This window comes from Mercenaria mercenaria, chromosome 13 (assembly GCF_021730395.1).
Source record: "Mercenaria mercenaria strain notata chromosome 13, MADL_Memer_1, whole genome shotgun sequence".
In the NCBI taxonomy this organism is placed as follows: Eukaryota; Metazoa; Mollusca; class Bivalvia; order Venerida; family Veneridae; genus Mercenaria; species Mercenaria mercenaria.
The window spans coordinates 67,712,312-67,725,685 of record NC_069373.1 but is presented as its reverse complement, the minus strand read 5'-3'; the positions used below and the strand labels follow the sequence as shown (position 1 = coordinate 67,725,685).

Below are 13,374 nucleotides of genomic sequence, written 5' to 3'. Positions count from 1 at the left end.
TCAATTTGTTTTTGGCTGTCCGTTTTGTTACATAGTTTCAATGCAAAAGAACCCTATCGCCATGGCGATTAAACACAAGCCGACTGAGAGACCAGACAAGCAATTGAGAAGTGATATATTCCGATCTGTCAATGAGAAGATACACCATGAAAGTACTTGTGAAAAGTACACATGACTCTAGGTTACCTGAGCAACTAAATGAGAAGATATCACCATGACAGTGTTTGTGAAAGGAAATTACGACTCTACTCTACCTGAGCTAACATGGCATTTGTTTGTGGGTAAAATACTCCGTAACTATGGTCTCCTTAATGTCTGGCATTAATATAAGTATAACTTATTCCTTTAAATAATAGCATTTTATAGCATATATTTCGGGTATTTGCTGCCGTTATCGGAGCGAAAAAGCAGAATGTACTTTATAAAGATAATATTTGATTAACATTTCAAAATTTCATCAAGTAAACTACTTACACAATATACTCAGTCGTGGCAATATTTCGCCAAAACTTAATAAAAATAAATTCAATTGAACTGTAATTTGTGTTGTGTCTTTGTCGATATACATATAACGAGATGTACTGTATATAAACTATTTGAACTATCGGTGAAGATATATTTCGATATCTCACTGAAAACAAACAAGTTTTCTTTTTATTTTAAGCTAATTTGTGAAGATCAACGAATTTTCTGTTTATTACGTGCTTACATGTTCAAATAAGACCTTACTTCATGACGAAATTCGGATTTATTTAAATTACAATGGAAACTTAGGCACATTGATATCGAATATTGGTGATTAGGTCCGTGAAATCAACACGACGCCATTTTGTTTTTAAAAGCAAAAACTGCATTTATACATTTTGTTTACAAAATACACAATCCGCTGATAACAGACTGTGGCAAATGTCAATAGTTCAGTAAACATATTTAAAACTTTTCGGGTTAATGCCGTCGTTGAATAACCGGAAGCTTGCTTTGTTTACCACAAACACACGCTGAAGGTCAGTTTAAAAAACAACACGCAAAACGTAAACAACTGAAGAATATCCGGCGGAAGTCCTCGGTAAATCAAGCTGTCGAATTTAATATCATCACGAATTCAATACATATAGCTAGGAATTATTGATCTAGGAGCTGCACAGCGTAACAATTTAATAGGGATGGAACTTGGAAGTTGGAACACAACTTGAACTTCGTCACAACTGGTACGTTGAGTTGATGTAATGTGATAATTAACTAAGACAACAACCAGCTAAATGTGCTGTAGCCAGTAAAATCTACCATACAATAGTGATCCAATGAAAAGTAGAGGAAGCACAAACAAATCTATAATGGCAAGGCCAAGCAACCAAGGTAACATTTCTAAAGCATTAATATTATTTCTTTCGCAATTTTTAGTATAGCTAGCTTGTTCTATATAGGATTGTCTAGCTGTACATGACTCGTGTATGGCTCGAGTATTAGGATAATCATAGAGATTTCCAAAGGCAGCAAAGGGAGATAATTTAAGAATATATTTCAAGGGAGATAATTTTATCTGGGAAAAAAATGTTCGGCACTGTGAGTGATATAGAGAAATATCTCACTGATATTTTTCAGTATTTCACCAGTTAGCATAAAATAGGAGCTATATCATGTTGCACAGTAACTCGAGAGAACCTAGGTGTCACAGTTGCTACATTGATAACTGCCAAAGATCACAGTGTACAAATGTACTGCTAAGCTTTTAAATCTCAGAATATTTCAAAATGCTCAGGCCCCGCTTTCACTAACGTTCTCAAAGTGAGAAAATTCTCAGCTCAAGATTTTCTCAGAACTGTCTGAGAATTGTCTCAGCCGAGAAATTTCTCAAGTTGGCTTTCACTAAACTTTTTCTCAAGTCTTGAGATTTTTCTCAGCTGAGCCGTAATTTTTTAAAACATAAGCGGCCAAACATCCAAGGAGCCGCGTGAACTTTCCCACAAACACGAGTGCATAGTTAGGGGCAGTGGAATTATTCATTTATTGAGACGAAACGAAGCGTTGAGAAATGTTCATAAACAACATGTACAGTTTCGGGATATATCCAAATTGTGTTTGTACAAAAGTATGGCAGTGTGTTTTCAATATTATAATTAATCAGCTTCAAACCTGTCACTTTTGAACCAATCAAACACACAGTCGAGGGTACTACGTCATATTGCATGTGTTTTCTTCACCAAATATGGGATTAGGTAAACACAGCTTTATGTTGTTACACTACACTACGTGTGACAATTTTATGTTATCGGGCATATGTTTATGAGAATCAGATATGCAGCCGTAAGTATACAGTATATTGTTTTTTGATTCACATATTAATTACTGCAATTAGTGTATTCATATCAATAATTGCAGGGACATAAATAGCTATGCATTCTCTACTGTAGGCATTTTAAACTTGAAAAACACAATTTGTTCAAAATACTCACATTCTATTTTGTAGAAGATATCAAGTTTCTTTTTCCAAAGCATTTTGTCATTGCTGTCATGATTATAAATTAATTCTGTGGCTAACGTATTTCGCCAGGTACTCTGTAAGTTGAAAGTGCTGCAAGCCATGTATACTGGTATGTATGTTTTTGAAAATGCAAAAAATATAAAAGTTAATTAGATTTTTTAACCAGAGTACCTAGGTAAGTATGTTAGACACACAACAAAAACAAATTTTTAGAAAAAAATGTGTTTAAAAAAAAAAAAAGATTGACATTTCTTCAAGGTAGAATGTGGACAGTTAGAGGAACTGTTTAAGACAAAATACAAAGTATACCCAAACAAGGTGACCTTTATAGAAAGTATCTGCTACTTGTGTATATGTGCTATGAATATTATTGGTCTGTCAGGTATAATTTCCATTTATGAAAATTTACATGAGGGGGTCTCAAAGGCTTTACATGATCCTAGTTCTACTTTCATTTCAGCTTTCACTTTCAGTTTGAAATGTGTTCCATTTTTTTAATTACATTTTTGCAGCACTTTCATCCCCCCCCCGACTTCCTGAATAACCAATATGTTATGTTAGAGAATAGTATAAACATTAGTCTCACTTGAGATGTAAACTACAAGTGTCATATATAGGCCTAGCTTATTCCTGTTTTAAAATGTTGCATGTTTGTAATTATATTTCATAACTTGAGACAGGACTATATAAAAACTATTGATAACAAAATATATTTTTTGAAACAGAAGTTTGAAAATCTGTATGACAGTATAATAGCATTTTATGATGGGAAATTTCCAATCATTAGAATATATATTTGTATATTAAAGCTTTTCCTTTTTTACTGAACACTTCTCTATATTGTAGATCTAAATAGAGACAGAATATAAAATTCCTCAATAAAATGCTAATATAATTGTTTGTTTTTTTTTTGTTTTTTTTGTTGTTTTTTTTGAAAATCATTATGAAAGAAAAAGCTGTTTCAATTTTAAGGCATCCCTGAAATGTCACAGATTTTGATAACAGTTTTAAATGTTTATTGTCAATGCATATGTTTCAAAGTATGCTAGATCTATTTAGTTTTATATGTTTATATATTTTATCTATGGTTTATATTATAATACACACCAACACACAATTTTATAAAGATTCTTGTAGATATCAAAATTATGTTGTTAATAATTATAAGCTTATGTACACAGTAACCATTGATCTTGTATACCTAAGGCTCAAACTTAGTGTTTAAGATTTTCTGTATTATCAAAATCTTTGTGTAATTTAAAGCTTGATATTCCTTCTTATAAATGGAATAAACTATATATTTAAACCTGGTTACAGATCAATTTTCAGACAAACATTTTTATATAATTTATATCAGGTCACAGCCTGCTGATGAAGATCCTCAGCTTATTATACAGAAGTCAGGCTTGAGCTATGTGCTGATTCAAAAGATGCTTATGACAGTGGATAATCCATTCTGAGTTGTTCTAGGATCATTCACCAACGTTTCAAAACACTGATGGAACTGAAGGCAGTACATATACTGATGTCTGGCCTGTGATTTCAAGTATAGACTATAGTATGTATTGTTTAGACTTAGTTAGTCTCAATGTTTCCTAAATTTGCAAACTTTATTATAATTCAAACCATGCCTAAGATTTTAATTTTACTCAAAAGGAAATAAAGGAGAACAATAAATAAAATCATGCTTGCAACATAATACAGAAACCAAATTGATACTCTGAATGGAGGCACTTCATTTACAATCGTTTGAAATGGATCAGTCTGATTTTGACCAAGTTCTGGTTTGGTTTGAAACTTTCACTTATGACAATTTGCATGCCTAGCTCAGAATATAAAGCACTAGACTATGAATCAAGAAAAGTTCTAAGTTTGATCCTTTGGCTATGCATGCTATGTAAGTGCCACTAGTAACGGTCGGTACTTACCGGCATTTAGTCATTTTGTGAGACGACAACGATAATGTTGCTTTGATTTTCGTTAGCAGTTTAGCCATGTTTCCAGAGTATTTTTTTTCTAGAAAATTGTTCGTTTTTTGTACTGAAAAGGTTCAAATACATGTACTATAATTTGGTAAGAATATAAGTATTTGCTTTACTATTGTTGAATATTCTTGACATGTAAAATCAAGCAATTATGCTGTATAACTATTAATTAGTTACGCGCCATACGTACCCCACCCATATCTGACTGTTCGCTAATAAGTTTTGTTGCTGGTAAATGATTATTACAGTTTTCTAGATTTAGGACAGCAATTGTTTAAGTAACAAGGATCGATTTTCTTTGTATTCAAGCTGTGTTTGTATATTTTATTACGTTTAAGACCTCAGTTGTCTTTTGCTTATTGTCAAGGGAAGTAACTGCTACAAATTCTTGTATATGCCTTGCGTAGTTATGCCCCTTTGTTTCACCTTGCTTAAATTCACTATTGTTACATTTGTTATTATTAAAGATCATTTTGAAACAGTTACGCATTGTCAATTGGTCTTGATATTTGAACATTTACCAGCCAGTACAACATTGACAAATTATATACAGTGAAATGGAGGAAATGGATGACGACCTTAGCCGAAAGAGAACTTTAACAGAGAAAGGACGTGAATATACCATGAACTTGAAGAAAAGGGAAAGAGAAGCGAAGCTTAACAAATTGAAGAAAGAGAGTGATAATTTGGAACAAATGTTACAGTGTACATTAGATCCGCTAGTAATAAAACAGTCTCATGCAAAGTGGCTTCAATACTACGAAGAATTTATTGAGGCTAATGAGTGTTATCAACAATTCTTATCTCCTGATGAAAAAAAGTCTGATGATGATGCATTGAAATTATCCTATGAACTATTGTGTGATTTGAAAAAACGTGTTGAACAGTGGTTTTCGGTGAAGATGCAACAAGCCGAAAATAAGACTTCTAAAACAAGCACCGGAAGTACATTTAGTGCGGTATCTCGTCATAGTTCAGTATACAGCCAATTATCAATAGAAAAGTTAAAAGAAAGTCAAAGGAAGATAGAACTATTGACAAGGGCCGCAGCTTTAAAGGAAAGACAGAAAATCGAAGAAGAAAAGTTAAAACTGAAAATAAAAGAGGAAGAGTTAGAATTAACCACTGAACTTAGAATAAGTGATGCTAAAACCAAGGTTATGGATGAATTAGAAAAAAGCATACGTATGGATGAAAATATTTTTGAGGAGACCAACTTACCGTTAAATCTTGATGCTCCAGAGTTCAAACCAGATATGGAAAGGGTTTCACCGCCACCAACGCTACCAAAGTCTGCAAACCCTCAAATGAATAGTTACATGAAACCAGAGTGTACCTACAATACCACTAACATTTACAATAGTAATGAGAACGATGGCCTACATAGGGTGACGCGTGAACTGAATAAACCAAAGTCTGAAATTAACAAGTTTGAAGGAAATCCTATGGACTACAACAGATTCATTAGACAGTTTCAGACAAGAGTGTTAAATAACACTGATTCGTATGATGAGCGCATGAATTTCTTACTACAGTTTACAACTGGTGAAGCACACAAAATAGCTTCAGGATATTCACATTTGAGTGCTGAAGTAGGTTTCACAGCTACAATGAAGGAATTCAAAGACAGATATGGTGATCCCGATGTGGTAGCTAACGAGTATGTTAAAAAAGCCTTAGAATGGTCCGTCATAAAAGCAGACAATCCAAAAGCATTAGATCAATACTCTATATTTTTAAAGGAATGCTTATACGCAGTTGAGAATGTGGAAGCGGCTAGGGTTCTTGAATACTCTGAGAACATTAAGCGCATCATCATGAAGTTACCGTATTACCTGCATGAGAGGTGGCACACAATAGTATATGAGTTAAAGGAAAAGAATCGCGTTGTAAAATTCAACAACCTTGTCTCATTTGTACAAAGGGAAGCTAAGAAGGCCAACGACCCATTGTATGGGAAAACGGTGATGAGTGTGGAGTCGCATAGTACACGTGTGCCTACGTTAAATCAGAGGAAGCCGTATAGAAGTTTCGCTACAAATACAAGCAATGACGAACATAGAGAGTTACTACCTGAAACAAGTCTATCCGAACACGTTGTGCAGTGTGTGTATTGTAGCGCTGAACATTCGCTGAATTCTTGCCAGGACATCACCAAACAGCCACTTAAAGAAAGATACCAGTTCTTGAGATCAAAGGGTTTATGCTTTGGTTGCCTGAAGCCGGGGCATCAGAAGTCAAATTGTAACAGGAAGATGGAATGTCATATCTGCAAGAGACCACACCCAAGTATTCTCCATGTGGAACCCACGGACAATGAAAAATTTTACACAAAAACGGCTGCAACGTCTACAGGGGCTGGAATTCGTCAAGTTTTGCCTATAGTTCCTGTGAAAATTAAATCTAAAAGTAGTAGCAAAGTTGTAGAAACATACGCATTTCTTGATACTGGTAGTACATCAACATTTTGTTCTGAAAGTTTACTTAGTAAATTAAATGTATTAGGGAAAGGACATAAAGTCACAATCCAGACTATTACTGAAAGGCAAACGCGAGACTGTTTTGCTGTTACGGGTCTAGAGATTTTGTCTTTAGATGAGAATGAAGTTATTGACTTGCCAAAGATATACTCTCAGACAAAGTTGCCGGTAACTACTGCAGATAGAATAACAAAGTCCGAGCTAGAAAAATGGCCACATTTGAAAAACGTTGAATTACCTACGATTGATCAGTCGGATTGCGATGTTGAACTCTTGATTGGCGTCGACGTACCTAGGGCACTGGAGCCTTGGGATGTTATTCCCAGTGTTGACAACATTCCGTTTGCGGTTAAGACCCTATTCGGCTGGGCTGTAAATGGTCCCATAGACTATAGTGATGTTGATGCTGAATGTTTAAACGCGTTTTCAGTGACATGTAACTTCATTCAGACAAGTCTTGATCAGCAAGTTAGAAATAATTTTAACCTTGATTTCAGTGAACGCGTAATTGATGATGTTCCGGAACATTCTTGCGAAGATAAGCGATTTTTAGAGATAGTGGCAGGATCTGCAAGGTTTGAAAATGGACACTATGTAATGAACTTACCATTTAAGTCGAAAGACATACAAATGCCTAATAACAGACAGGTAGCTATACACAGACTGTCATTACTAGGAAAGCGTTTCAAAGGTGATGCAGAATTTCAAGGACAGTACTGTGATTTCATGAATAAGATGATGGAGAATGGCTATGCGCGAAAGGTTCCAAGTAGGGATTTTACACAGAACGATGGACGTGTTTGGTATTTGCCGCATCATGGTGTATTCCATCCAAAGAAAAACAAAATACGTGTTGTATTCGACTGTGCGGCACGTTTTCAAGGAAGGTCCTTGAATGAAGAATTATTGCAAGGTCCGAACCTTACGAATACTCTTATTGGAACATTGATCAGGTTTCGCGAGGAGCAAGTTGCTATTATGGGGGACATAGATAGCATGTTTTATCAGGTTAGGGTCCCAGAACGTGATGCTAGTTTGTTACGGTTTCTATGGTGGGAAGATGGGGACATTAATAAACATATTGTTGAATATCAAATGATGGTTCATTTGTTCGGTGCAAGGTCCTCGCCGAGTTGCGCGAATTATGCTTTGAAAAGAACTGTACAAGACCGGAGTGATGACATTGATGAAGAAATAGCTGACACTGTTATGAAAAACTTTTACGTGGACGATTGCTTAAAATCCGTTGATACTGTTGATCACGCGAAATCAGTTGTGAAAGGTTTACAAAAAGCTTTGAGTCAGGGCGGGTTTCACATATCAAAGTGGTTGAGCAACAGTCGCGAGGTAATGTAGGCAGTTCCTGCTAGTGACAGAGCAAAAGAGATCCAAGATTTAGACCTAGACAAAGACGTTCTTCCCATTGATCGTGCACTTGGGGTGCAATGGAATGTTGAGTCCGATATGTTCTGTTTCAAGGTCCACCTCAAGGAACGTCCACTTACCAGGAGGGGGATGTTGTCTATGATTAGCAGCGTGTATGACCCTTTGGGATTCCTGGCGCCATTTATGCTTCAAGCTAAGAATCTTTTGAAAGATCTGTGTAGGTTAGGTCTAGGCTGGGATGATCCTGTCCCAGAAAAAGTTGTCGAGCGGTGGTATCTGTGGCTAAATGATGTTCAAAAGCTATCCGACTTCAGCGTTACTAGGTGTTTGAAGCCATCACTGTTTGGAAAAATTACTTCCGCTGTCCTACATCATTTTTCTGATGCCAGTGAAAGTGGATACGGAATTGTCACATATCTCAGATTAGATTCAGATGAAAGAGTTCATTGCTCATTTGTGATTGGAAAATCGCGTGTTGCGCCGTTGAAACAGGTCACAATACCGAGATTAGAACTTACAGCTGCTACAGTTGCTGTTCGCACAGACAGAATGGTGAAATCGGAAATTGACATTCCGTTGAATGATTCAGTGTTTTGGACTGATAGTATGTCGGTTCTTCGCTACATTATGAATACCACATCAAGATTTCACACATTCGTAGCTAATAGACTATCGGTAATTCATGAAGGTTCGAACCCCGTCCAGTGGCGGTATGTGAGCACGAAGCTCAACCCAGCAGACATTGCTTCCAGGGGTATTCCAGCAACTGACCTCTCGAGGCATTGGATTGAAGCACCAGAATTTTTGTGGAAGTCCATATTACCGGAAACTACCATTCAGGTATCAGATTCTCTACTTGATGATGACCCCGAGGTTAAGAAAATAAACTTCGTGAAATCAGTTACAAACAATGTTACTTTTGAATCAGTTGAAGAGGATCCAATTCACAAACTAATATTACACTATTCTTCATGGCTAAGACTTAAAAGAGCAGTAGCCTGGATACTTAAGGTTCGCGCAAAGTTGTTGCAACGCGTAAAGTGTAAGTCTAGTTCGCAAAGTCATTTTTCTAGTGACATTGACCGTGGTTGTCCTGACATAACAGTTCATGACTTAAATCTAGCTGAAATAATTGTCATCAGTTATACTCAGAAAAATGCATTCCCAGAGGAAATCGCGACTCTCGCGTCCGGAAAGTACAAATTGAAAAGAGACAGTTCGATAAGAAATCTTGACCCTGTTCTTGATGATGGACTTTTGCGTGTTGGAGGTCGTTTAAACGAGTCATGTATGCCAATTGAAAGCAAAAATCCTATCATATTGCCAAAAAACTGTCATGTTTCTAGTCTAATAATGAGACAAATTCATCAAGATCTCAACCATGTTGGTCGAAACCAGATGCTTTCGAAATTAAGAGAAAGATTTTGGCTGATCAATGCACCGTCAGCTATCAGAAAAATCATTTCAAAATGTGTAGTTTGTAGACGACAGCGAGGCAGCGTTGGTGAACAAAAAGTGTCCGATTTGCCTGAAGATCGAGTCACGCCAAATGAACCACCTTTTACGCGCGTAGGTGTGGATTACTTTGGACCCTTTGAGGTTAAGCAAGGAAGAAGCTATGTAAAACGTTATGGTGTTATCTTTACGTGTTTAGCAAGTCGAGCTGTTCATTTGGAAGTTGCCGCGTCTCTAGACACTGACTTGTACATCAATGCATTACGTCGTTTTATTGCTCGTCGCGGACAAGTGACAAAAATGCGGTCTGATAATGGAAGTAATTTCATTGGTGCCAATAAGGAACTCAAGAAAGCGATTACTGACTGGAATGTGTGTCAGATTCATGACGCAATGTTACAGAAAAACATAGATTGGCAGTTTAATCCTCCAGCAGGCTCGCATCATGGAGGCGTCTGGGAACGAATGATTAAGACTGTACGTCAAACTCTAAATAGTGTTGTGAAGGAGCAAACTCTTAATGATGAGTCCTTACATACTTTGTTTTGCGAAGTTGAGTCTATAATCAATGATAGACCAATTACCAGGAATTCAGATTCACATAATGACCTTGAGACGTAAACCCCAAATCACCTTCTTCTTATGAAACGTAAGCCAAGTTTACCTCCAGGAATCTTTGCGAAAACAGATAATTACACCAGACGTCGCTGGAGACAAGTTCAGTACATGACTGATCTGTTTTGGCATCGATGGACTCGAGAATATTTACCTCTACTTCAAGAACGTCAGAAGTGGTGTGACGTCAAAAGAAATTTATGCGTTGGTGATGTTGTACTAGTTGTAGATTCTAACGCGCAAAGGAATTCGTGGTTGATGGGTAAAGTAACAGAGACTATTCCAGATAGATTAGGCCATGTTAGGCAAGTGAAGTTGAAAACTGTGTTCAATACGAGCTTGGTACGTCCAGTTGACAAGCTATGCTTGCTTCTTGAAGCGGAAACATAGATTGCTTCACTGTTCTTAAGGGGCATAATAATCCCCGTGAAACAATCTTGATAACAAGTAGTATTCAATATCTTGTAAATTTTTCTAGTCAGCAAGAGAAACAGTTTAATTATTGTGATCGATATAAACTAGTCTAAACTGTTGTTACAGAAGAAATTGAACTATGTGTGTTGTTTCAAGAGAAAATTGAACTACTTGAAGGAACTACCTTATACATGCATGTTTGTCTATTGAACTATCTGATATGTTGAACTATTGTATGTTGAGCTAAATAACTGATGAGGCATTTATAGCTTAATTTTTTTTTTTTTTTTTTTTTTTTTAAATTTTTATTTTTGAAGATATTTGAAAGGCCTTACTAGAGAATTACTTGAGAATTCATATGTTGTAAACTTTAGTTTGAGAATACAGTGTATTTTGTAAAATACCTTTAATGTCTTTAAATTATGCACATGGTTCAAACCTCAAGAATTTATTTTTGCAAATTGAGTTACTCTATCTTAAGTTTTGAAGTTGTGTTGAGTAATTGTGTCAGATGTTATCTTCACAATTAAGGGGCTGGGATGTAAGTGCCACTCGTAACGGTCGGTACTTACCGGCATTTAGTCATTTTGTGAGACGACAACGATAATGTTGCTTTGATTTTCGTTAGCAGTTTAGCCATGTTTCCAGAGTATTTTTTTTCTAGAAAATTGTTCGTTTTTTGTACTGAAAAGGTTCAAATACATGTACTATAATTTGGTAAGAATATAAGTATTTGCTTTACTATTGTTGAATATTCTTGACATGTAAAATCAAGCAATTATGCTGTATAACTATTAATTAGTTACGCGCCATTCGTACCCCTTCCATATCTGACTGTTCGCTAATAAGTTTTGTTGCTGGTAAATGATTATTACAGTTTTCTAGATTTAGGACAGCAATTGTTTAAGTAACAAGGATCGATTTTCTTTGTATTCAAGCTGTGTTTGTATATTTTATTACGTTTAAGACCTCAGTTGTCTTTTGCTTATTGTCAAGGGAAGTAACTGCTACAAATTCTTGTATATGCCTTGCGTAGTTATGCCCCTTTGTTTCATCTTGCTTAAATTCACTATTGTTACATTTGTTATTATTGTGTTAAGAAGTTTAAAGATTTTAAACATTAATTAAGTTGTTTTTTGACATGTATAATAATTTACTAGGCTATAATAGCATTATACATGTATTGTGACTTATTTGCTAGTACTTATTCATGGTTTTGTATATTTTCAGTCAATCGTAACATAACGAACTGGATATAACACCATGCAGCATGATGTAATAAAGATCATTTTGAAACAGTTACGCATTGTCAATTGGTCTTGATATTTGAACATTTACCAGCCAGTACATGCTATGCATGCAATATCTTTAACAGTTTGAGAGAAGAACATGTCTAAGACATTTGTCCACCATTTCTTACTCATTTACAATGGGAAGTTGTCTGTGAGCACAAGTCATTTCTTGTAAAGAATGCAGGAACACTTAAAAGGTTAACTGAACACCATTACATGACTGAAATACTGTTGCAAAATTGAATCATATTGAAACAAAAAACAAAAAAAGGAAATTTTGCTCCATAAATGCATAACAAAAATAAAATTTGTGATAGTGTACTGTATATTATATGGAAAAAAAATTCCTTTTCAGATTGATGTACCTCTCTATCAAATTATGAAATGCCATATTTATTTATAAATGAATAAAACTGTTGTCAACTTATAAAAATTTCTGTTAACATTAATAAATTATTAGAACTTAAATATTTTTCATTGTCTTTGTGTCCATCAGTTTTTCTGCTTATTCAATTACATCATGCTATTTGCCACTTGCTAAATGTGAACTATCTAAATTATAGATGTTAATAGTTAACAGCACTGCAAAATGCAAAACAAAATATTTCCAAATGCTTATTAATGAGTGATTACTTATAAATAAGCTGGTGTATAAAGCCGTATGTAATATCATGCCATTATGTAATATCTTTTATCACTTGACATGGCTAGAGACTGAACCTACAATATCCCACTGAAGTGGTGGGCCATCTACCACTTGGCTACTGAGGCCTATGAGGCAACAGGACTTGACTACTACAAAGTGGAGATTTTGTTTAAGCAGTATGTTAACTTAGTTGGTAGAGTACTAGTCCTGTATGAGAGGGTCCCCAAGATTGAGCCCTACAGTAGACTGAATGCACATTTTACTCCATCTGTTCAATTAACTAGATGCACACATTGGACTGTGACAGTTTTATAAACTAGAGGCATTATCCAGGAATAGTCCCCTCTATGTACACTACTTTTATATAGCTGGGGAGTTTCTTATGGTATAGGACTTGATTACCACAAAGGGGGAATTGTTTCAGCAGCTGGTTAGTTCAGATGATAGTGTGCACACCCTGTAAACAAGGGGTCCCGGCTTTGAGCCAACCACTAACTGCTCACTTTTATCAACCCTTGATGATAACCCCCAAGTTGTGAAACGAAATTTCACAAGAATAAGGACTTCTATGGACGTTACTGCACAAGTAAATATATCTCGGTACGAGTGTTTTTGGTAT

At 35.6% G+C, this 13,374-nt stretch overlaps 1 protein-coding gene across 2 annotated transcripts; it reads left to right on the top strand.

Annotated features, from left to right (window-relative positions):
* Positions 1-1,994: 1,994 nt before the first annotated feature.
* LOC123529346 (uncharacterized) lies at positions 1,995-12,577 on the top strand. Of its 2 annotated transcripts, XR_006682115.2 has the most exons (3): positions 1,995-2,304; positions 3,840-4,040; positions 12,048-12,577. XR_006682115.2 is itself a non-coding variant. In XM_045309657.2 (2 exons), the coding sequence occupies exon 1, from the start codon at positions 8,412-8,414 to the stop codon at positions 10,407-10,409; it is 1,998 nt and encodes a 665-aa protein (XP_045165592.2). In that variant the 5' UTR covers positions 8,271-8,411; the 3' UTR covers positions 10,410-11,534; positions 12,048-12,577. The 2 variants fall into 2 exon arrangements, 1 of the variants encoding a protein (XP_045165592.2); XM_045309657.2 differs by lacking the exons at positions 1,995-2,304; positions 3,840-4,040 and adding an exon at positions 8,271-11,534.
* Positions 12,578-13,374: the final 797 nt, after the last annotated feature.